This window comes from Triplophysa rosa, linkage group LG9 (genome assembly GCF_024868665.1).
Source record: "Triplophysa rosa linkage group LG9, Trosa_1v2, whole genome shotgun sequence".
Taxonomy (NCBI): Eukaryota; Metazoa; Chordata; class Actinopteri; order Cypriniformes; family Nemacheilidae; genus Triplophysa; species Triplophysa rosa.
Window position 1 is genome coordinate 5,896,445 of NC_079898.1, and position 26,624 is coordinate 5,923,068.

The 26,624-nt window shown below is 42.5% G+C and overlaps 1 protein-coding gene across 5 annotated transcripts in view; it reads left to right on the plus strand.

Moving 5' to 3' along the window:
* Positions 1-26,624, plus strand: part of pde10a (phosphodiesterase 10A) — a 97,260-nt gene that overhangs the window by 22,057 nt on the left and 48,579 nt on the right. For 3 of the 5 annotated variants that reach the window (XM_057341438.1, XM_057341437.1, XM_057341440.1), the window contains exon 1: positions 7,520-8,246. The exons of the other annotated variants lie outside the window; for them this stretch is intronic. In XM_057341438.1, the coding sequence (XP_057197421.1) occupies positions 8,183-8,246 (64 nt within the window). In that variant the 5' untranslated portion in view covers positions 7,520-8,182. Of the gene's footprint in view, positions 1-7,519; positions 8,247-26,624 lie in introns of those variants that run through there. 5 annotated transcript variants of the gene reach the window in all.

Consider the following 26,624-nt stretch of genomic DNA (forward strand, 5'->3'; position numbering starts at 1 on the left):
TTAGATGGTTGCTATGTGGTTGCTTACTGGTCCGCCCTCAAATCCCTATGAAAATGAATTTGTTTTAGCAAGCACCACAAACGTGTTTAATTGTTTTAGGAATAAAACTTTTCATCATCAAAACTGCTTTATTTAGTCTTGTCCTGCATCATGACAGTGGGCCGACAGATAGATGTGTAGTCTCCCCCCGGGCTCTCCTGCAATGGCATCTTCCGTTCGTGTTCTCTTTATGGCAGCGCTCGCGCATCACTGTAACGCTGGCCTGACGTCACTCTAATCTCAATATGCATCAGCTGTACGTCAGCGCCTCTCGCTTTACTAAAGATCAGCTGAGATTAAATAGCTTCAGAATTACATACCTGCTATATTCCTTTCAAAAAACCTGTTTTGGTTTGTTTTGAGTCCTAATCCATGCAAAAGAAATAAGAAATATTAGAAACATTATAAAATTAGAAACAAAAAATAATGATAATATTAAAACCACAAACAGCGATGGCTCGACAGAAGAGTCTGCGTGTGGCATTAAATTTGGATGCATTTGGGGGGTTCTGATGCTGTGTAAATAGAAGCTAAACACTTGCATCTTATCATCATTGTTGAAATAGTTACTAGCTGTGAAGATGAGCTTAAGTTCCCCCGAGCCTCCAGGGACCCATTTTTTTCATAGCCCTGTCTCTGACGTCAATGGCCTGGCTGTCCTGTGGATTGTCACAGCAGACGTTTAGAGAAGAGAGAATGTGTGTGTGTGTGTTTAAAGATTCGAGTGGAAGCCTGTAACCTTCCACAGCGGTTCATAGAAGGGTTCAGAATCATTTGTGGGTTTTAAGCACATGCGCGCGTGTGTGTGCGTGTGTGTGTGTGTGCGTGCGTGTGCGTGCGTGCGTGCGTGCGTGTGTGTGTGTGTAAAAGCTAGGGTGGGTGTGAGAAAATCCTGACAAAGCTACAATCAGACAACACAATAAAAATGTTGCTTTCTGACTAAATTATTGTTAGAGCCGCAATAGTGTCTGTCTCACAGATGTTCCAATGATCTTTATATAAAATACGTGCAAGATCATGTTTGATTTTTGTGAATTAAAACAATTTATTATACCGTGTATGCTGCATACTGCTTTAAAAATAGTTAAATTATTATTGCATTATATCGTATATAATATGTTGTCTTTATATTATATGTGAATAGCATCCAGTTTTTATCTTTGAAATGAATAGTAGCATCTTTTATATTCAGATATTATTAAAAAATGCAATTCATTTTTGGTTTGTCTCACTGGAAATTGAAGGTAAAAAGGAGCACATTGCATTCTGTTTTCTGTTTTGGCAATTGTCATATACAACAAATGTGCACCATATGAAGACTACGACAAGTAGGATGCTATTGTAAACATCAGAATGAGTGTGATTCCAAAGCTTTAACACACGTTTTCAAAAGCATGGACTGACTGTCGTGCCTGGCACGTTGTTTTTCACTAAGTAAGAGGACAAGGACAAGTGTGTGATGTATTTGTAAGATCCAGAGCATCAAAGATAGAGGCGCACCCAGTTTTATTTGATGTGTGACGCATGAGGACTATTTAGTTATGCCTTTTAATGGCTTTGTGTTTCCATTACTTATGTTTCTGTATAATGGGTTTGAATTGTTCAATTTTCAATTCAATTTAAATGCAAAACGCCTGATTATTTTTCATAAAGGTATAGCTAAAACAACATTATGCATGGCAACTGAAATTGATCACATCGAGTGACTAGAGAAGCTTTATGTTACAAAGCATAATACATATCACAAGTCTTTTGGCAGTCTGGGCCTGCAGAACTCGACAAGAGCACACTTCTGCAGAATACTGGAGCAACAGCCGTCATGCACAAAGCTCTACATAATGAGAGTCCCTTGTGTGCTCATGTATTAAATCATTTCATAATGCTTTTAGCTGCCGAAAGAAAGCCGTCCTTTTAGTTGTTTAACACATTTGATCATATTTTAATTTCCCTATAGATTTACCCCCCAAAATGTGCAAAAACGAAATTCAGTCATCTTTGCGTTTGGTCCTTTTTTGAGAATTTTCAAAAAACAAAACATTTATATACAGATTTGACATGGCTTTTACACAGGTAAAGCAAATAAAGGAATGTCATGATCATGTGGTCCAAAAGTCTGAGAACATTATTAAAAATGCTTTTGTTTTAAATATGCTATAGCAAGTAAGTATAGTTAATAAAAAAATAATAGGAAGTAGTATACAGTGCTTATTGCACCTGCACCACATTTATAAGGTAGGAACTGAAGCAAATCTTTGAGTCAAAACACAGACATATCCTGTATTAAAGTGAATGTACCATATGTAGGCAACTGTAAACGATATAAGAATTAGAATTTGAGGGGAAATCTGTGTTAGAAATATTAGTATTAAATATAAGTGGTAAAATATAATACATTTTATTCCAATTATATGCTTGTTTGGGGTTTTATCATGGCTAGTTTTGTGTTATTATCATGTGGCAAAGATCACTGATCTTGTTCTGACTCTAGGGCTGATGTTGGTTATTGGATATTTACCACTACAGTATATTCAGAGTGTCGCTGGAGTTGTCTCTCATTTGTTTTGCTCCATTTTACTTTTCAAGTTTATGTCATGAAGCATGAACATGTTACACCAAAAGTAATGTCTGATTTTGCTATTTGTTTGCATGTGCATGCAGTGACTGAAACAAAGCAACCTTTTGGATGGCTTGCTATAGCATATTTTAATCATGTTCATGATTAAAATCAGACGTACTGTATTTGCAAAACATTGCATTAGTTTTTTTACTGCATAAAGTTCGCACAAATTGCACATTTTAGTTTGGCAAATGAGACCACAAATTTGAGGTCTTCACTTGACTTTTCTTTGTCTTATAAAATAGTAACTATTCCTTGAGATTTTTAAGGTCCTATTTTGGTTAATGTAGTGTCCAACCACAAGTTTACGTACATACAAGGTGTAAAAACTCCATAATTTTGTTATAATAGGCAGTTTTTCTTACTGACTCTCAAATTATTCCTTCGGCGAATCATCTGTCTAATCCCCTCCTTTCCGCCAGTCTTCTCCGATCTGATTGGTCAGATGGTCTAGTCTGCTGTGATTGGTCTACCGTGAACGTATGGGATTACTTTTGTGTCAATAAAAATGAACGCAAACTTAAAAAAACGAACAAAAATATACAATGAGAAAGAAAAAAAACACTTTTATAATGAAAACAATAAACTCAAGAATGTGACATGATTTTCAAACAAACTGCTATTTTTCTTAACAATTGAAAAACTATTGCTATTCAAAACTGTTGCAAATAATAGTTTTGAATTCGCTGCTGTATTTTTCATTTGCACTTTCCGAGTTTTCGTTCGCCTTTCTGGCACAAACTCACGTGTAGGCGGGACGTATGGCCACTTTACGCTGATTGGCTAGTGAGTTTTTGATTGATAGCTCCCTGACAAGGAAGTCGATACTACACAAGGAAGGCAAACTAACACTTAATGTTATGTTTGGATAAAATAAATCTAAAGTAAAGAATATGTGAGTATCAAAATACAGTATATTCTATTTAATTATTCTCTTCATGAGGACTTTATTCCAAGAACCATCTGCTTAGATGAGACACGGTGCAGGTGCATCATACTACACACAAGGCAAGTCTAAACTTGCAGTCAGCATAGGACTGTCTAGACAAGAAGCTGCCTTTTTAAAAGACCCCAGATTTTAGTATGCCTGTTAGTTTTAGTTAATCAATTACATTTATTCAGATATGCACATCTAAATTAAATTAAACAGGACAAAATATTGACTTATCTTGAGAGCATGGGCATGTCAACATTTTTTTCTGATAAAATGCTCATAAGAATGAGAATCCACTACTCCAAAATCATCTGCATTTGACTGGCAGTAATTCACAGTTGTGATGTAAAAAAAAGGCTATTGGCACTTGCATATTTCTCCCCAACGTTCCTATGAACATCTTGCTTCAATAAGGAATATGTCAACAATGTGCTCAAACCATGTCTTGCACATGTTTAACATTTAACAGTATTTGCTTCATTTATCCAAAGGACAGAATCAGATAAAAACAACAGCAAGACGCAAATATAAATCACACTGTACAACCCTTATTTACTGTGGTCACATGTCGCTTTACATCAACAAATCCATCAATGTGTAGTTTTGGATTATTGATATGAACTCCTCATATTCCAAGTGAAAACTTTACGGGGCAGTTTCCTGGACAGGGCTTAAACCTAGTCCCAGACTAATTTAAATGTTAGAAGTGTCTTGATCAAAAACAACCTGCACTGACATATCTTAAATATATATGAGTGTGATTGTTTTATTTCAATATGCACACAGTAATGTTTTTTGTAACGCACGTTTTTTAAAAACAATTTAAATATCATAATTTAACTAAGACAAAGTCCTGGTTTAAAATAATCCCTGTCCTTAATACCGCCCCTACATGTTTGATAAAGTGGCATATGTGAGCATTTAGCTTGGATAATATTTTTTAAATGATTTAAGTCAATGGGGTATATGCACACGGGATGATGACGTCAATAGAACTAAGGGGATTTTTTCACCAAGTGATAACGATGTGTTTAGTAAGAAAACGTGCAAATTTCAGCAAAACGACAAGGTGAGCATTGTTAAGTGCCTCTGTGATCATGCCTCTAAGTGCTTTATTATTTAAGAGTACAGTATACATTTGTAAAATATATTAAAGTGATAGTTCACCCTTAAATGAAACCGAGCAGATCTCGTCCCCCATTGACTCCTGTAGTATTTAAATGGGGGATGCGATCTGCTCGGTTACTGACATTCTTCCAAATATCTTCCTAGTGTTTAGCAGAACAAAGAAATTGATATGGGGTAAATGATGACAGAATTTTCATTTTTGGGTGAACTATCCCTTTAAGGGGACATTTTAGTTCATTTAAGATCTGTCACTAAAAGCCCCATTAAAGCGTGATAAAGTCACAAACAGGACTTGTTTTAATTGTGATCTCTGCATGTATGCGCTGAACGTTGTTACCGGAAATGACTGAGCCACATTCGGTAAAGTTGTGCATGCAGTATATTAACCAATAAAGTGAAATGTTTAAGTGAAATGCGATTTATATTCCTGTACTAAGCTTGTACTATACTGTTTATCACAACCAACTTTGTACTAAAAAACGATGTCCATGTTTGTGGGCCAGTTACCAGAGTTTTAGTTTGACAGAGCGTTTATAACCAAGACACTTTTGAATTTTCTGTTGACTTCCACAGAAAAGTCTTCAGAAATCCCCCATTTCCTTTATTTTTCCAAATTTGATACAAAATTCTTGTCATACACAAATCTGTATTTCCAGAAGCTCTAAGCTTGCAGATGTTAAGAGTAATACCACTTGAACACACAGAGCTTAGGAAAACCCTAAAAACCGCATGACATAAGATCCGCAGTCTGGTCTGTGAATATTCCCTCAGCCTCCAGGCTCTAAACACTGGGTGGTTAGAAATGGTAAAAAGAGGTAGCAGTAAAATGACTCTTTTTATGTCTTATCCACAAAGTCCTGACTGACATTTACATTTTCTTAATGGATCAGCATTCATCAGTGCTGAGCTCCCCACCCACGTCACTGCTTCTCGCCTCTGATGTGGCATCTCACTGTGTTGCAGGGCAGGTTCCTTCATACGGTTAATACCCTATAATTCGCTCTGCCAGGATATACTCGGCTTTTTACAGTGCGGTTGTGCGGTGAAAGAGACAAAGTTGTGATTCTGCACACAAGCTCTGGTTGGAAGACCTATTTTCTGTTAAGTTAGGTTTAAATCAACTGTCCTCTCGTAGCGTCTGTCAGGAACTTGATAAGGACACCCATCTGGATGGAAAGATTTGGTTTGATTTAGACTTATTCAATGCACATTGAAAAACATTATAATGATGTCTGAGGCATGCATGAAGTTTTTTGCCAGTTTTTTTGCCACTATCATACATTTCTGTAGTATGTAGTACTTATTGTGCACAGTATGCATTTTTTGGCTTGCTACATTTGCCACATTGTGCAGTATCCCACAGAGCACATTGCACAAAATACCATATCCCACAATGCAATGCTCCTTAATTGACTTTCATATTTTCATGTATTGAATAAACCACGTATGGAATAGTGTATAATTGGTAAACACTTTTTAATTTAGTAAATTATTTGATCATACCAGATCTCTGCAAAAGGGTTTTAGAAAAGTTTTAAATGCATACTAACCATATTTTTGTCCAAAACTAGAATTGAACAACGATTACTGATTTAAGTATATATAATCAGACAGCATGCAAGTATATTACTGTATTCCACCCTACAGTAAAAGGGAAAATCAGCAGAGTCATTGCATGCTCAATAAGCAGACACAGTATGAGCTTCATGAGAAAATCATTTAGTAATATTCACATACAATACTATACTGATTTTGTGAACATTTGTAATTAATACTGTGACTTTCTAAAAAACGTCTATACCTTGCATGCATAAACCATGTAGCCTACCATGCCCAGTTCCTACCAAATGAAGAAACATTTTGCAAGCCCTTATTTTATCCACCAACTCAGGTCTGAATGCTCGGTCATCAGATGAAGAAATATTTCTAAGTTTTGGAAAGTGCGGAGCCCAACAGACGTCAATGGGACGTCAAAATGATACAGGAAATCCTTTGAATAAACCTCAGGGTAAAAAAGAACTGTGGAAAAGAAACCCAACTCCTGTAATAATTACACAGAACTGAAGTTACAAATGTCTACATGCCATACTGCAACAACAAATGGAAACGTCTCAAAATGATCTATATGAACAATGCTTGTGAAAACAAAGATTCAACTTTTTTCATGAAACCCCATGAAGCTGCACTTATAATTTAGCATGAGTGTAGACCTTTATGTTATTTCTGTAGGTACAGTAGCAATGCTTTTAGCTGAAAATAGCTGCACATTGTAATGCTTAGATTTTATAATGCTGTATATCCATAAGCATAACCCGTGATTGAGTTAAAACATTGTCTGTGGTGCAGCAGACACTGTTTTGGTTGTGTTCATTTCCTAAATTATATCAAATTAAATTATGAATATCACAAAGATCAGACAGATCACCTAAAAAGATCATAGACAATTTGTTATGCTTTCTCTATTGCTTTGATATGTTATGTTTTAGTATTGCAGAATAATAAAAAACAATGTGTAATATAGATGTATATTAATATGAATTTATTTACAAAGAATTTACTTTTTTTCGATGAACCTTACTAAAATTTGGCCGATAAATAATATTATATGTGTATTTTATTTCAAAGTAGATTAGGATTTCATCGTCGTCGTCTCTTCTGCAGCAGTAGTTTTTCATTGGTAAACTGCCAAAATGAAAAACTAAGCGCGCACACACACAGTTACTGACGTGCGTTGACGTCAGAGCGCGTCAGCGCACAGCAGCGCACGGTTGATTTCTTTAGTTCTGCTGTTCCCTTATCAGAGTATGGGCGTTTGCGGGCACTGAAAGTATGACTTTATGCACAATATTAAATATTATGCACTTTTCGGTGTTGTATACGTTGAAATATGTGTCTCACTAATTGTGAGCGAATAAGAGAGAGGAATCCAGGTTGTAGTGTTGTCAGAAAGATCAGGAGCAGCATGTTTCAGTAGCGGAGAATGAATGGCCTCTAATGGCATAAAATACACATCTGTCTTTACGCGCCGCTTTCATATTCATTCCCCAACGTCCTGCCTCGACGCTATAAAAGTATAGGACGTACAACCCTGAGAAATGACGCCCTCGAGCCCCCCCAGAGCAGTGGGAAAACACTGATGTGAGACAAACACGCTCCAGCAGTCCGGAGACGAGCAGCTGCGACAGAGTGCGCGCGGCCGGGAGGAGACGTGCGATCGCCGCCGCTATCAGTGCCACTCTCCGGCTCGACCCGAGTCGAGATCCTTGATATTCTCAGCTTTCTTTTTAACATTACACCGTGGGAGAGAGGACTGGGCGCGTTTACGTTACTGGGCACGGGGCGCGTAAACTACACTGCGTTATCTGGCGACTTGACGCGCTTGGATGTCATCCAGATCGTTTCATTTGTAGCAGCCGGACTACATTATCACATCAAGAGTTATCATTACTCGCTTGCGGTCAGACATGGAAGATGGTCCGCCTTCAACAAGCTGTTTCCGAAGGTTAACGGACTGTTTCCTTGGCTCAAGTAGGTGCACTTATTATTTCATTTGCGTACTGCTAACCAACACGTCTGTAAGTATATCATGTTTTGTGCTGCATACAACTTGGAATGAATTTTATACTTGGTCAACTTTTGGTTTGCTTTTATCCAACATTGGGCTTGGGGAGCAATACGTGATCAGTGACTGCAGTATTGGGTCTTTTGGACATTTTTGTCCGTTTTCAGTTATGTTGTTGTTTGGATAATTGTCCCCCGTCACCTGTTTTGTGTTTCTGCTCAGTTTGTGAGTGCTGGGTTTGGACATACATGTGGGAGAGGGTAATACTTATACTTTGGATAAAGTGTGACACTAAACTTTATTAATGCATTTCGTGATTTCCCCTTAAAAAGCTTAAAGACTAAACGTAAGGTTGTCAAATGGTTTTGTTTCTTTCTTTTTGGGAGTCATTTCATGCAGGAGCAAGACAAGAAATGCTGAGACTAAACAAAGGACCTGTTTGTAAAACAGACATGATAATGAATTGAGTTCTTCATTACCTGTAACAGCCTGAAGCTGTAGTGTAGCAATGTTTGTCCTTTGGGCAAATGCTGTTGTTGTGCGTTTACTAATAGCCATATTAAGTACATGTACATGTTGCAAGTATACATGTTTTCTTTTCAATGATTGTCCACATACAATTGAATACAGTATGTAGGATCTCTAAAGTTGGGTTTACAGCCGTGAAAGTGTTTTATTGATCAAAAGTGTCCGAAATTAAGGAATTAAAGAGGATTTTTGTCTGGACTTTCAGTTTTTTTTGTTTACTGTTGAGGTTGTGTAAAATTTTTTCTTAATTTAAAAGCATTGAGTTTCCCCCTTAATTAGACCTATAGAAAATGTAAAGATATTAAAAATAGAAAACAAAGGAGGATTATAGGGCATATTTTGGGGCCAGTTTTGGGGGCATTTGTGTCATTGTGACATTTTATTTGACATGTTGTTTTAAAAGAATCCCATTAACCTTAACCTTATTTGCGTGTGAAACATAATGCACACATTTTTGCTGCAAAGTGGTTATGTGATGTAATTGTGTGCTAATCTCAGTACTATAGTGTACACACAAGCTGTATTGTCATATGCAATTGTTAAAATATGTCGGAGAAGCTCAGTTGTTTCTTTTCATAGACACAATACTCTCAGTGGAAAGTGTTTTTGCTAGTATATTGAGAACACACTCCACCAACTAATTCACAAAATGTAACTTCTACTAAAACGAGCCTCAAGCAGGAATTCATGTTGTATGTGAAAAAAGAGATTCATGTTTGTTTACCAATGAATGTAAGAATAAACAGTAAAAATATTGATAGGAGCAGTTCTGTTTCATGCTCACTTTGATCTGATGCTACAATAAGCTACAGTATCAGGATGAAATAGTTTAAATGGAGAAACTTGTCTTGCAATAATTTATCAGTAAAGGAATATTTGTGTTTCACCTCAAATACTGTTTCCCACAATGCAAACCAGTAGCTCAAAGTGTGCATGTTGACAGTTCAAATGTCGTGATTGATATTGTTGTTTGGTTCGAGTCTTACCTCATGTTCCTCAAAGATAAGAAGCAAATTAAAAAACAATTTGTCATTTTGAAATCGACATACATAAAACATACATAATGCTAGAATTGTCTTTATGTCATTTTTATAAGTTTGTCATATCATGTGACTTCTTTGGTGGGGACAGACGTATCTTCCAGCATTATGTGTGTGTTTCTGCGTGATGGGTGAGATTTAAAACGCAGGATATTTTTTCTCTACTTTTCTGTCAGAAAAATGAGCTACACACTTTTTGATAAATTAAATGTGTGTTATACAATATGCAAAACCGGATAGTTTTTTATTTGAACTTCAAGATGTGTTACCTAATATTAAATTATAGTGTCTTAAACTGCTGTTGAACACATAATTATTTATTTCAACAACTTCTGCAAGCTAAAGGGAAATCATGTAATATAATATAATATCATATAAATTATGGTTGCTCTTATAACTATGAACGTCCATGATTAAACATTATTCATATTATTCTTTGCATTTAGTATTATTTCTTTCCTTGCTTTTTATCCACAAACCTTAGAAATCAGAAAAGACCTACAACCCAAATCACAGCCGCAACATTCTCACTGAAAACCACTGGACTTTATTGTTTTATGGCTTTTTATTTTACAGAATAGTAACAAAAGGGAGTGTGAGCTCCACATGAGACTCTAACAGCACTAACACAATTCATATAATATTGCTATGGGATCCGAAGAAGAGTCCACATGATTGAGTTGATCATCTATCAATGAGTCAACTCAGCATAATACAACTTCCACATTAATATCAATTAAGTATTGTGGAGTAAGAAGCATTCTGGGGGATTTGTTAGACATTATATTTAATGATTAAACAAATTGCCTGTTCGTGACATTTGAACGTTGTTTCTTACCTTTAAACCGAAAGTAAACTGCTTTTCCTCACGGAAGGTCTGCATTCTGTAAAAATGAGCTAATAAAATATTTAAAATTCACATTTTATGTCCAGTTTTTTTTCTCATGTGGCAAGTAGCTGTGTAATAAGCGGGATAATGTACAAGCAGCCGGCTGTTATCGTGAAATAAGCTCCGCTTTGCGTCGGGTCCTGATCACACTGTTGGGGCTTATTTCTGCGATAACAGCCGCTATTCCTTCCCTGTTTCCCCATCGCGGAAATCACAGGGCTCTAAATATGGACTCAAGTTGTAAACGCAAAAACAACTAAAATAGTGGTGCACCATTGACTTACAACACACACAAACAAGCATCGCGACAAACACACCTCACACAAACAAGCGGCTCTGTCTAAATCACGTGCAAAACTGTATCGCACACGTGCTACACTGGTGAATTTATTCTTCGCACAGACAGGTTTTTTCGTAGCATGTGCGACATATATGTGGCACTGTGCAGGCCTGGTTGTGTATTGAATGGATGTTGCGGCTGTCGTCATTGGAGCATGTCTCAGAGACAGTGTTGAGATGGGCCTTCTTACTGCCGTCTGTGGCGCTGCTGATATCAGCACATCTCTACACTAGCAACAATAAACCATTGATTTCCAATCATTTCAACTGATCAATTTTAAAATGTATTCATATGTGGAAAATATTTTGTGTCATTTTGTTGCTGATTTTAATAGGTCAGTTTGTCAATCGGATGTATAGACCTTGTTGTCGTGCAACGTGCTGCGGTTTGTGATGGTATTAAATGCAATGAACATGGCATGCATGATGTTACATTACTTCTAAGGTATCAGAATTAAAATTCCCTTGAAGATTTGAAGTTTTTTTGTATTTTGTACTTTAAAATATTTTAATATTAAATAGATAAATGCAAAATCTCATAATGGTCCCGAAGACAGGGTTTTATTTTCTTCACACAAACCCTATCTCACCCCCATCTGAAGTCATTTATTTATTTAATTTAAAACAATTATTTATTTTATGTAGGCTTTGTGTGTGACAAGCAGACACTGTTGTAAGTCATTCTCTCAGTGGATGGTGTTGTTTAATAAGAGCCCTGCCCTAGCGTGTTTGTGTGTGTGGGTGATGTGCTCCTTTACAGTGTCCATTTTTGAGGCTATTCTAGGTCAACACTAATGTGATCTGACAGTCTATCTGCATAGTGCTTAACTCAATGAAGAACGCTGCATTGTCATACAGGAAACGCTCATCCAAGACACTTCCTCCCTCAGCTGGATGTCATTTAATCATTTCGGTGAATTCCCCACTCAAACAGCCTTTCACTAAACACCAGTCAACAAAACGTCTTGGTTACGGATGTAACCTCAGTTCCCTGATGGAGGGAACGAGACGTTGTGTCGAGCCGACAGATGGGGTTCGCTCTTGAGAACCTATCAACTTCTGACTAGTTTAGAAAAGGCCAATGAAATTGGCGAATGAAATTTGTATGCCGGACTCCGCCCCCGGATATCCGGGTATAAAAGGGAGACGGCGTGCTGCATTCATTCACCTTTTGGTCTGAGGAGCCTGAGAGCATCCCCCTCGACCGCTGCGGCGGGCGGCCAGCGTTGTGGCAAGAAGGACACAACGTCTCGTTCCCTCCATCTGGGAACTGAGGTTACATCCGTAACCAAGACGTTCCCTTTCTGTCGGTCTCTCGACGTTGTGTCGAGCCGACAGATGGGGTTCCTATGGAAAACGCCACAGCGCTGTGCCGCGTCACAATCTCTAGCGGAGCGACGCTGACTGGCCTGGGCGACTCAGACGTGAGCGCTAGCGCGAAATTGTAACCGTCCAGTGGAGAGGTAGGGGGTCCCAGAGCTTTTTTAGGAAAAGGTGGGAAGCCCCTGCCACCGGCCATCACGGGCGGAGGCCTTGATTCTCTAACAGCGAGAAGCCGCCCGGCACCGTAAGGGCCACTGGGTAAGCATTATTCCCCCTGGGGGAAAACGCTACAGAGACCACTACCTACCACAGGGAGGAATTAGTGGAGACACCACATGGTCTCACCATCAGGGGAGAACTCATGGGAAAACGTGCGGACTGAAGCAGTTAACCACAAACGCAGTACCACATCTGGAGCACTAGGTCCGGTTAGAGCTATGTGGTAGATAACTCAACTGTTCCCCGGTCTAAGGGGGCAGGGCTGCTCTGCCCAGCCTGCCCCCAGGAAGGTGCTTAGTGATGGATGGAATGCCTGTTCTTTACCCAGTGGGGAAAGAAGGGAGGTGTAAATAGCCGCTGATCCCCCTAGAGGAAAGGGGAAGGGCTTTCGCAGGCGTACGCCCTACCGGCTGCCGGTCCTACATGTTGCCCTGCAGGACGCAGGCTGACATTGGTTCCACACGTAGGTATTAGAACCTCGCGAAGGTGTTGGGCGTAGCCCAACCCGCATCTCTGCAGATGTCTGCCAGAGAGGCGCCCTGAGCCAGTGCCCATGAGGAGTGTGCCTCACTCCTAACGGGCAGGGGCGATCTTGAGATCGGTATGCCGTAGCGATGGCATCCACGATCCAGTGCGCCAGCCTCTGTTTGGAGACAGCCCTCCCCTTCTGCTGACCTCCAAAACAGACAAAGAGCTGCTCAGAGCTTCTGAAGCTCTGCGTGCGGTCCAAGTAGAGGCGCAGTGCGCGTACTGGACACAACACGGATGGGGTTGGGTCTTCCTCCCCGGTGGGGAGTGCCTGCAGGTTCACCACCTAGTCTCTAGGGGGAGTGGTGGGAACTTTGGGCACGTAGCCGGGCCTGGGTCTCAGGATAGCGTGAGAATCACCGGGCCCGAGTTCTAGGCAATCTGTGGACACGGAGGGTGCTTGTAGGTGCCCTACCCTCTTGGAGGTGAGCGCCATCAGGAGAGCCGTCTTTATCGTGAGGTGAGAAAGAGCGACAGCTCTTGCAAGAGGGTACGGTCGTAAGAGGGTACAGAGCGCGGATGAGGCGGTAGCCTTCTCGCGCCCCTTAGGAACCTAATGACCAGGTCATGCTGTCCCAGAGGCTTCCCAGCAACTGGGTCGTGATGAGCGGCCGTAGCGGCTACATACACTCCCAGTGTGAAGGGGGGAGAGGTTACTCTCCGGTCTCTCTTGAGGAAGGGACAGCACGTTCCCGATTGAGCAACTCCACGGGTCTTTTCTTCGAGAAGATCACCAGGACGAGAAGAGGCACCACCTATGGGCGTATAGCCACCTAGTGGCCGAGGCCCTAGCCTGAGTGATGTCCCAACCACCGGGGGTGGGCCACTCAGGATCTCCTCGTCCCGTCCAGACATGGAAGTTCCAGGGGTCTGCCTGGGATGCCGTAATGTGCCCCTTCTCCTGGGAAAGCAGGTCCTTCACCAGGGGGATCGGCCAGGGGGGAGTTGTTGTCAAGAGCCTTAGCTCCGAGAACCAAGTCCGGTTGGGCCAATAGGGCGCAACTAGTACCACTTGATGCTCCTCTTCCCTGGCCTTGCACAAGATCTGTGCAATGAGGCTCACTGGGGGAAGGCGTACTTCCGCTTACCCCACGGCCAGCTGTGCGCTAGGGTATCCGTGCCGAGGGGTCCCTCGGTCAGGGAGTACCAAAGCGGGCAATGGGAGGAGTCCGGGGAGGCAAACAGGTCCACCTGCGCCTGGCCGAACTGCTCCCATATGAGCTGGACTGCGCGGGGATGGAGTCGCCACTCTCCGCGAGGCGTCGACTGATGAGAGAGCGCATTGGCTGTCTGGTTCAGGTCGCCTGGGATGTGTGTGGGGAGCTGATCACCTGCTGACTCCAGAGGAGGAGGCGTCGGGCGAGTCATGTTATCTGCCGTGAGTGAATGCCACCCTGACGATTGATATACGCCACGGCAGCTGTGTCCTGACCGGACCAGCACGTACTTGCCCTGCACAAGAGGTTGCAACCTCTTCAGTGCAAGTAGCACTGCCAACAACTCTAGGCAGTTGATATGCCAATGCAGACGGGGGCCCGTCCACCGCCCTGACACTGCGTGCCCGTTGCACACAGCATCCCAACCCTGCAGGGAGGCATCCGTCGTCACCACGACTTGCCTTGACACCTGCCCTAAGGGGACCCTGTCCGCAAGAAGGTCATTGAAGACCAGGGGAAAATGTTTCAGGCAGTTCAACACCGACTGAGCGTGCTCTGAGTCAGTCACGCTGTCAAGGAGACAGAGTATAGTTCCATACCAAGAAAGAGGATGCTCTGCACAGGGGAGAGCTTGCTCTTTTCTCGGTTGACCTGTGGTCCCAACCGATCTAGGTGCCGGAGCACTAGGTCCCTGTGTGTACGCAACAGATCTCGCGAGTGTGCCCAGATGAGCCAGTCGTCGAGATAGTTAGTACCCGCACACCTCTCTCCCCGAGGGGAGTGAGGGCGGCTTCCACGATCTTCGTGAAGACTTGTGGGGACAGGGACAGACCGAAAGGGAGGACTCTGTACTGATATGCTCGCCCTCGAAAACGAGACATAAAAGTAAGTGTCCTTCAGGTCGATTGCCATGAACTAATCTTGACATCTGGTAGACGCCAGGATGCGCTTCTGCGTGAGCATCCTGAACGGCAGCTTGAGTAGGTGCCTGTTCAGGGTACGCAGATCTAGCAACCCCCCCCCCTTTTTTGGGGACAATGAAGTACGGGCTGCAAAACCCGTTGAACATCTCGGCTAGAGCGACGAGCACGCTCGCTTGCCAGAGGGGTGGTGACCCTGGCCCGAAGCACGGGAGCATCCTAGCCTCTGACTGAGGTTGGGAGGATGCCCTGAACTTGAGCGAGCGTCTGACGAGTTAGATCTCGTAGCCGAGATGGATCGTATCCCGTAGCCACCGTGACGGTTTGGGGGCTCTAGTCAGGCTCCCAGTGACCGAGACCGGGGCTAGGGCTACGATCTGCTTCATCGACCTCCCAGGGGGTGGTTCGATGGCTGGCAGTGCGGATTCCTTGCCGTGGGGAAGCCCCCGGGGAGGAGATCAACTCTGCTGACTTACCTGCCTGGCGATAATGCTGCACAACGCACTGTCGACTGAGAGTGCTGATGGCTGCTGATTTTCCTCGACATTGGGTCTCGCCGTGACGCAATGTCGAGTTGCCGAACACCGTCGTGTAGAGGGTGAGAGCGGCTGTGATAAACACCCAGAGAGAGAGGAAACTCTTAAGAGAGTGGGCTGTTGGGACGGGGCAGGAACCATCCCGGATCGACCACCCAGCGATGGAATGGCTGGGGTCGGTCCCGATGGTATTCTCAATCTCCCTGGGGTCTTCCCATGAGGGCCGCTTCTGCTTTCGCCGCGTCTGCTGACGGGGCGAAGGTCTCCTCTTCTATGTCCCTTCCGGGGGGGGGGGGGTGCGCCTGAGTGGGGGGCACCAGAGCCGGAGGGCGTCGAAGAGGACCAGGGCTGCAGGGAAGCAGACGGTGCATGGGACTCGACGGCCGACACTTTACAGTCTTTAAAAAAATATCTTTAAATAAAACATCAACTTTGTAGGGGTGTGACGAGACACTTATCCCACGAGACGAGACAGGAGACTGAGTTCACGATTAACGAGACAAGATGAGATTTTTAGACTTTTTTAAAAGAAATCCTCAATGATGAAATAAATAGGGGGAAAAGACTTTAATCCACCTTAAAAACACAAAATGCAAAAAATGTAGGCATTATAAAATCATCTTGTACTTTATGAAACAAATTAAACTTCTATTTTAACTCATTATATTATGCAGTAATAAACAATATGTAAACACTGCAAAAATGTTTTGTCACAAACTCAACTGACAGGCAGTAATTGCACAAAAATGATGCTTTGTTTTCTTAACAGGCGCAGCTTTTAGTAAAGAGCTGTGGTTGTTTTCTCTATATGCTTTTGCATAGTACGATCATATCACACTGTCAATCCTCTTTCCTCCACTGACTGAACCCTCATAGGCTCATAGACATTTTAGGACTTCCAGTTCCATCGCTCCAAAGTCTATGGGTTTTTTTAATGGGTTTTTGGTAAATGGCCCGAAATAAGATCTGTGGTAAACAAAACCTCTAAATATTTTAACGTTTTATTCTATGTCATAAAACACACCAATTATAACCCGCTTGTGATTTTTTAAAGCCTTATTGTGTCCTAAAAATGGCGGTTGCGAACAAGTTGCTAAAAGCGACTACTTCCTTTGGCAGGGACGTAAGACGTCATCATGCCTATAAATCTCACAAATAATGCAACATGGGAACAAATCTCTTAAAACATAGATGCGGATTCATTCACGGAGTAATTACTTACCAGGGAACACATTTTTCATAAAGTTTGAAAGAGTTGTCGGAGGATTGGTGGTGGTGACGGTGATATCGAGCGACCTTAAGTGTATTCTGTTTATAGCAATGTGTTAGCTTTTTACTTCTGCCGATTGTATTTCGGCTTTAACAGTAACAAATGTTGTGTTAATTTGTAAAGATTTTCTTGATAGACAAAACGTGTAAACATCATAAACGTTGTGTTGAGAGACAGACTGGGTTTGATCTTGAGAACCTATCATCTCCGAGAGGAATTTTAAAACGTCAATGGGCTTGGCGAATGGCACACGCACGCCAGTCCCTGCCCCGTGCATATGGGTATAAAAGGAAGATGGCGGAAGTCATTCGTTCACCCTTTGAACGAGGAACCTGAGAGGTATCTCCCGGTCGCTGCAGTGGGTCGGCGAAGCGTTGTGGCATGAAGACACAACGTCTCGTTCCCTCCATCAGGGAACGGAGGTTACAGTCGTAACCGAGACGTTCCCCTTCAGTCGGTCTCTCGACGTTGTCATCACGACCTCAAGCGGAGCGACACTGACTGGATAGCGAGTCACAAGTGAGCGCTACCGCGAGACGTAATCTTCCAGTGGGATCAGCACTAGTAGCATACGGAGAAGCTTGTACCAACGGCCATCACGGGCGGTGGCGTTCGTCTCTAGTAGCGAGACGCCGTCCGGCGCCGTAAGAACACTGGGGAAACACTGCTCTCCTCTTTGAAGAGTGTGTTACGGAGGCCACATCCTACCACAAGGGGAGGTTACATGTGGAGACACCAACATTGTTTCACCAGTGGGGAGAACAACATGTGAGAATTTGTGTCAGCCCGGATGGGGGGACAGAACCCAGGTGGGGTAACCACCGGAGGGGAGGTCACAGGTTCACCTGCGGGGGAGTCACTACGTATGGGGCAACAGTCCTAGTATAGGGGTTCACCTGAACCGTGTCAGCGGAAACAGTGGGACGATCTGATTCACTATGCCGTGGGAGGCTGGTTCGGTGACTGACAGAGTGGTCACCTCGCACGGGGTGGAACCCCGGGGAAGTCGACAACTCTGTTGAGTTGCCTTTTTGTTGTCGCTGACCGAGGCAATGTGCGGTGGAGGTTGCAGCCGGCAGCTTGGTCCGTCCAAAACACCGTCGAGTCGAGGGTGCTGTGGAGGATGGAAACACAGGGAAAAACTCCTTTTGTGAGAATGTGACCGCCGGGCCCTGATAAGCAGCAGGCAGCGTCCCTCTCCGACCCATGGACGTTGGTATGGCCGGGGTCGGGCCCGATGTTGGTTTCCCCGGGTTCTTCCCGACAGGGCCGCTTAGAGGTCCTCTTAGCGGCCTGCTGACAGGAGGCAGATGCCTTCCTCCGCGGGGGTCTGCGTCTCGGATGGGCCGTCGTTTGGGAGAGCCCTGGAACCGGAGGAGCCGCCGCGGGGGGGCAGAGCTGCTGGGAAGCAGGCGTTGCGGCGTGGCAGGATCTGTTTGATCGCCTCAGTCTGCTTCTGCACCGCGGAGAACTGTTGTGACACGTCCTCCACAGTGTCACCAAACAGCCCGGCTTGCGAGATGGGCACATCCAGAAGGCGGGACTTCTGGGTGTCGCACATCTTGCGCAAGATTGAACCACAGATGCCTCTCTTGGACCACAAGTGTGGACATCAACCGACCCAAGGCACGTGCCGTGGCCTTCGTCGCCTGGAGCGCGAGGTCAGTGGCCGTGCGTAACTCGCTCATGCGAGTTGGGTCGGCCTTCCCATCGTCCAGGTATTTCAGGGCTTTAGCCTGAAAGACCTGAAGGATCGCCATAGCGTAGAGGGCGGAAGCGGCCTGTCCAGCAGCATTGTAGTGTCGAAGAAAGCTTAAAAGCTTTGGACGGAAGTCTAGGTCGACCCCTGCAGGTGGCAGCTGTCTGCGGGCACAGGTGCACCGCGACTGCACTCTCCACCTGGTTGATGTCGACATAGCCTTTGGTCGCACCACCATCCAGGGAAATAAAAGCCACCGAGCCCGCTAGCCTGGAACTTGCCGAGAACGGTGCATTCCAGGACTTAGTGAGCTCCTCATGCACCTCCCGGAAAAATAGCACCGGGGCGGTGTGTGGCTTTTGACCACGCTCTGACCCCAGAAACCACGAATCGTGGCTGCCCAGGCAAGCATGGCTGACATCTCAGCGTCGGCCTCATCTTGAGCTCGACCACCCGGGGGTGGGTGCTCAGAGAGGTCTTCCGCATCTGATGCCAGGAGGTAGCTGTCCGATGCTATGACAGAGAGTTCATCCTCATCTCTCTCACGGTCTACCGCCGCCCATCGGGCACAAGCCAGGTGAGCGTGCTGAGGTATGGGTGATCCGCGAAGCCGAAGCTGCCGGAGTGACATCCATAGGCACCCCCAAATCACCCCCGCTGCTCGCCGAAGCAGTCGACCTCGCTGAAGGGGTCGACCTCGCCAAAGCGGCAGTCGAACTTGATTGGGAAGCAGACGGGGTGACGGCAGCGCTCACAAAGAACGCAGCCAGCCGTGACCGCAACACCTTAATCGCCATGTTCTCGCAGTCAGAACATGCCGGATCGACAAACCCTGCCTCAGCATGCTTGACCCCCAAGCACGTGACGCAGGTGTCATGCCCGTCTGACTCAGGGATGAGTCTGTCACACCCAAGGACACAGCTGCGAGACATGCTCGCAACTGTGAGAAATTTGCTCTTTTAGGTCTGTAGCTCGCTTCCGAGACCCCCAATTGAAGTCCGCTCTCAGGAGGGAGAAGTCCGCTGCTCTGCGTCGTAAATCCAGCAGTATGAAGAGTCTCGAAGAGATAATGCTTGGCAATCATGTGCCACGCAGGTTCCGAAGAACAAAGGATGAATGAATGACCGCCGCCATCTTCCTTTTATACCAGTATGCACGGGGCGGGGACTGGCGTGAGTGTGCCATTCGCCAAGCCCATTGGCGTTTTAAAATTCCTCTCAGAGATGATAGGTTCTCAAGATCAAACCCCGATCTGTCTCTCAACACAACGTCGAGAGACCGACTGAAGGGGAACCTTTGTTAATCACAGAGCTTATTATTTGTGATCTTCCAAAAGTCTATGGGAAAAATGCATAGGCCACGAGCTCTCGTCACACCCCTACAACTTTGACTTGGATGTTTCATCTGCAATTTTTTAGACATTCCTCAAAAAAAGCACAAATGCGACAATTGTTTACATACAAAATCAGTATAGAGTACCACCGCAGGGGTAAATTGCCATGACGGTGGTGAACTGCCACCGGCGGTAGTGCAAGTCACTGTCACAAATATAAGTCCAATAAAAATGTCAGTTGCAATAAGGATTGCTATTTGTAGCCTTTCAGTTGTGGATGGTTTTATTTAAAAGATTTTACATTAACACAGAAATTATTAGCATACGTTTTTGTTGGTGCGTTCGAGCGCGGGCCTGCACGGCAAAACCCTGGTTATTCTGCGGGGTCTGCAATGGATATTGTTGTGAAATGAACAGATACATAAAATCAAAACCGGCTATGACCCGCTTGCTTGGTGTTGGAGCGTGCGCAGGTTTTGCCGTGGTTGCGGAGAGACATCTATTAATTTGCGCTCTGAGCACATTTACATTTACATGTTGTCATTTAGCAGACGCATTGAGGTCAACAATGGAAGCAATTGGCACAACATAAGGACAACAAAAAGCATAAGCGTAGTAAAACTGGTCTCATATAGCCTACCACAGTATACAAAGCTAAGTTTTTTTTTTTTAAAGATCGAAAGAGTAGAAAAGAGATAGACGTCAGAACTAATCGGTCAGGTGCTGATGGAAGAGAACACATCTTCTGAACGTGCATTTAGTGCAGCTGTACACATCTTAATCTGGACAGTGTCAACATGTTAGTTTTCCATCAACGAGTAGGAAAAAGTAACGTTTTTATGGCAATCTGAATAGAAAAGCCAAGGTCGGTTTACACAGTTTGTGTCAAATGGAATTGTTAAGGACTGTAAGGGTTAATATGCCACTGACTGAAGTTGTCAATGCAACAAGAGCTTTTATTTAATATTTTTAAACTTTCTTATATTATTTAAGTTTTCATTATACTGATGTGTATTTAAATGTTTTATATGCTGTATTGTGCCGTTTCACTGATGGATTTGTGCATTAAACACGGACTGATGTTTCATCCTCATTTATTTCAAATATCATATTTCAAAAAGTATTTAAATAAGGTCTATATTTCTCTTTCACTCGGTTGCTACACGCAAATATAATAATATAAATATATTATAATATATTATAAATAATATATATTTCCCAACCACCGCACCAAAAAAACTGCCACCTAGTACAGCCCTAGTGTAGAGCTTGAAATTAATATTTCATAATGTCTTTTAATGAGATTTTGTGCTTCTGTGTCCTTAAAGGCTAAGTTTTAGTTGACTCTATGAACTGACAATGCCAAATAAAAAATTACAGTCGATAAATAAAACAACTGTTTTAAACGCTATTTCTTGGGTCATGGAGTAAATGATTTAATTAAATTTAATAAAAAAGGTAATTTTGTAGTAAATAAAAGCACTGCATGTAGGCTACATAAAGAAAATTATATTTGTGTTTAACTTAGCCGTTTGTGTGGATGACACTTATTCTGTAGGTATATGGGTGCAATGTGAACATGACATACCGTATATGATCTGATCGTTCTAAATGCTGCTGACAACTTAAAGTTGCTGTTTGTCAGATCAATGTAAATTAACCTATGAAATCCTATTCAATTTTCCAATTACTTTAGAAGAAGCAAGAAGCCCCTGTCCTTATAATTGGACTCACTTCTTCTTCACTCACTGCTTAGCATAAATACTAAATATCACATTTTTGTCTCAAACTTGAGTAATTGCATAGACAGACATATGATGGTGTGGTGTTGAGGACCCGCATGAGCACCACTTGCTTTTTTTCCAGAAAATGTTCAAATCTAGTTCTTAATGCTGTGTTTCTTTTTATTTTAACTACATGAGCCATAAACGAGCTAAAGTAATCTCCAGAAACAGCAGAACATGAGTCATTTGTTTTCGTCTTTAGAATGTGTTACTGTATGTCTTGTACACATCAGTTACAGTAAAGCTAAACATATTGACCATTTGACTGTGCGGTGACAGATGTTCAGATGTCTTGTTTTCTCTGTCATGTTCTCTGATGATGGAAAACTTGCTTCACACTATCTGTCAGAGTTTCCTGACCGTAGTCACTTGGTATTTTTTGGCTGTGATTTTGTGATGGGCATGGCTGTACCGCCACCGTGATCTTTGTGCTTGTACCTGGTGGCAGGGGCTCTGGATAAAGGAAGATGAAGTTATAGAGGTCTCTTATCTCTATCTCAGCAAGTCATTTATAGCCGGTAGCCTTTCGTCCTAATGACCACAGCCATGCGAGTGGAAATAATGTAAATTACCTTTCCATGGAAATCGCCACTTTTGTTGAGTGTTACTGTAAATCTACTGTATGTATGTGTTAACATGCTAGAGTATGCCTGTGCACATTCGTCTTATTCAGTATACTTTACCTTCTTATAGTAAACAGAGTAAATTTCCCTGATAGATTTCCCTGTTGTTGTTGTGTGACGGGACAGTATTCCTTGTGACACACAAATGTGTCAACAGGTGGACATTATGCAAGAAATGCGTAAATGCAAAGTGGGACACGTCCTCAACAAGTCAGTTTTGAGTTTAGTTGTTTACAATTGCCAAACAAAGTCACGACTTGTGTTGATATAGAGATTAAGTCAAATCAGTCTGTCTGTATATCTTCCTGTCTGTCTGACCTTGTGTACCTTTGTATATCACCGTCCTGGCCCAACTGAAGCCCTTTCCTTAGATAAAAAACATATGCTCTTCCCTCCTCAGGCAGGGGAGTCCCTGGCGGACTGCTGACGCAGGCGGCCCCCCCACCACACCCTTACCCGCATCACTCACGTCAGGCAAGTGAAAAGTGGTACCTTGGCAGTCTGCCCTTGACACTGTGCCAGGAAGAGAACAGTTCACAATAAACCATCTGACTCTCTCTCGACTTCTCTCTCGGTCCTGTGCTCTGGTGTTTTTTTTTATCACAGGAGGGATTTTAGAGCTATCTGACTCTCTGGTCACCGGCAGCATGAGACTGACCTCTGGCCTCTCATTTTACTGCTGTAACCCAGGGTGACCAGAAAAAAGTCAAGACAGGTTGTAGACGGTCATCATTTAAGAGGGTCTTTATATGTGCCGGTCTGAGTTGAAATCCAGTCTGGTGTTATGATCTTAATGTTTTTGTTTTAAATAACAACTGTTTGTAGGAGATTAATGAAACGTTATTCACACATTCTATACGATCTACACTGTATTTACACTATATTCATGACTAGCAATGAAACTTGTGAATAGCTTGTATTTTTAAAATTAAAATCAATTGAGTAATAATACAAAAGTCATATATAAACTATTCAAGGGTGTAGATAACTTTGTCTTATAGTTCGATTCTCTCAAAATCTTGGTTTCAAGATGTCAAACATACTTTTCTTAAAAACATTAATTTCAAAACTTTTACAACACAAAAAAAGTCCTTAAAAAACGTAGTCATTACCGTAACCATTTAAAACTGTAAATCCCCCAAAAGCAAAGCCATGATGCCTAAGCAAGTTTTTATTAATCATACATAATAAAATATGAATGATGTATATTTTAATCGAAAACTATACATTAGGGTTGGGCGATGTCTACCAATTTGGCATTGGACGATGCCTATAGTGAAACATCGTGATGGACAATAACATCGGGTGGCGGGGCTTATCAGTTTGCTAGATGGCCATCTGCCAAAAACATTAAAAACACTTATATCAGTGCTCTAGACTGCGACCAAAACACATTTTGTGACCAGTTTTCAAGACAGCATGATTTTTTTTCACAAGTACTCGCACATGTGCGACCTGCAAATTTGGAATTTCTTCCGGTTGTTATTTCATGTGTAAAGACGGGTAGATCGTGAGCCCACCAGTGTAGGCTGTGTGTGATTAGTCAACTGCGCAGGTCACGCGGCACTGATGTTTCCCGCTGCCGTTGCGGACGCGCACAGTTCAGATCGTCATTGACAAGTGTAGGGAACTCTTTACCCGTCGAAGCAGAGACCAGGAGACGTTGGGATATCTTTCATACAGAAGTTCTCTTTATTGAGGACTCGCTGTGTGTCGCTGTAGTCATCCAAGTCTAACTCTAGCTCAGCACAGTAGAGTTTTATACCTTTCAAGGGGGCGGGATACATAGAGGAGGAGACGATTTACACAAAGCATGCAAATGCTGTACAGGAATCAGCCCGTTACCGGAATTGTCCCAGCCATGATTAAAGCAGCATAACAGTGTCATTCAAATGCATAGGTGCTAATCCAATCAGCCTGACCGTATTGCCCATACCTTCACATTATCATAGAGACAAAGGCTTAGCTGTGCCTTGAGTTTAGCATTCAGCTTTAATTTGGGACCCTGCCCCATGGTCAGGAAGTGCATAAAGACAAAGGGGTAATGTCGCAGACACCTGGGCTGCCTGACTTGATATTCTTAGAATGTCATCATCTTTACCTCAAGATGTGAAACACAATGTACATAACTTTCTTAGTTTATATACCTTACATTGGAACCTAGATATAACATTTTATAAATTTGTAATCCCACACAAGTTTACACACACACAACGTGAGTGCATTAATACAATGTCAGAACATGTCACCAAATATGTGTATAAGTATAAAGATACGCATGTAAAGTCTACAGAAATCACAAATATTCTATTAAAAAATTAAAGATTTTCAGTTTGTATTTTCAGTGTAGTCACTGTATTTAACAACTGACAGAATAATGTGAAAGTATTTGAATAATGGTGAACCTTCCATTTTAAGGAACGTGATCCTAACAGGTTTTGATTAGAGCTGCATGATATTAAAGAGTACATTCCTCAATATTTTTAAGGGCTTATTTTGGTTTATGGAGTGTCCGACAACAAGTTTATGTACATACATGATGTAAAAATACTATTATTTCGTAATAATAAGCAGTTTTTATTACCTTACTTCTTGACTGACTCTCAAATGATTCGTTCCGCGATTCATCTGTGTAATCTCCGCCTTTCCGCCAGCGTAGTCTGATCTGATTGGTCAGATAGTGTAGTCTGCTGTGATTGGTCAGATGGTCTAGTCTGCTGTGATTGGTCAAATGGTCTAGTCTGCTGTGATTGGTCAAACGCGTTCAGCATGTGTCGCAAATGGACCGCCTATCATTACTGCTGTATTACGGTTTGCAGGTGGTTGGATATTAACAGTGTATAGAGAGAGATGGCGTCGATTTTACCTTACCAGTTTGAGCCCGAGTCTGACGAATCATTCTTTAATCCTTATACAGATGCCAGTAAGAAAAAGGACTGTTTTAGACACTTCTCTTGTAACAGTTAGTTATCACGGCATACAGTGTACGGTGTTCGTATCTTCAGATGTTATTATAACTATAGTACACCACGCAGTTCTTGAAATAAAGACTTTGCGAGTTAATATGGTTGAACACTTACATTAGCTCAACGAGTTTATAGCTAACGTTAGGTAAACAAACAGTAACAACCCCAAAAATAACGGTAACGTTAGCTAAACACAGACATGAGATAACGTCACACAAATTTAATTTTAAGTAAAGACAAAAATAAAGAGTCACACTTACAGGTTGTGATTCGGTGGAGCTTACAGGTCCAAATAAAGTTGGTATTGCAACATCTTTTAAGGAAAGACGTTTATTGTATCCTGCAGTAAAGGCGCCAAGATTGATGAAGCAATCTTCGGTAAAATGACGCGCGCAAAGTAAAACGTTCGGTTTATACTCCTTTGGTGTCGTTTGAAAAATAAATAGTAACCATTTTTTCCTCAGAAGTTCTTCCTTTGGTAGTGAAACTAAGACTGACTTAGTTTCACTACATAGAACACAGCTTCTCTTAGACATGATGCACACGTCACGAACGAGCTAGTACAGTGTTTGGGGAGGAGAGAGTTAAGTTTTCGCAGTCAGTAGGCGGGGATTTTTCTAGTGACGTAGGTACATTGTGGTTAAAGATTCGGACAGGTCATGGCTTGTTCGCGTGATTCAGAGTCGATTACCTTTTTTATAAGCTAATAACTTTGTTATTCGTTCACCTTCGGATTTACAACTTGGCAGATTGCTTACATTCAAACACGGCAAAATTAAACACTTCATGAAATGTATTTTTTATGATCTCGAGGAATGTACTCTTTAAATAAAAATGCGATAACATGTTTGTAAGTTTGTAGAATCAATTTGAACTATACAAATCTGTAAAATCTGAAAATGATATAACCAACATACATGTTTCACTTTGTTTCTGTACATTTTGTGATAGTATAAGTTATTGTTATATGCAATATACACATATTGATATATTCACCCAGCCCCTTATTACATTTTGGTGAATACATTTATTGTATTATCATAAAAGAAGAACATAATCCTGCAGTCAGTCGCTAGCCTGCAGTCTCCAGCAATCTGATATGTTTTAGTTTGTTTTCTGAATTTCTGCTTTTTTAAATGTATATATGTTTTATGCAAGAACACGACTTTCGCATTTTCTGCTAACTGCAT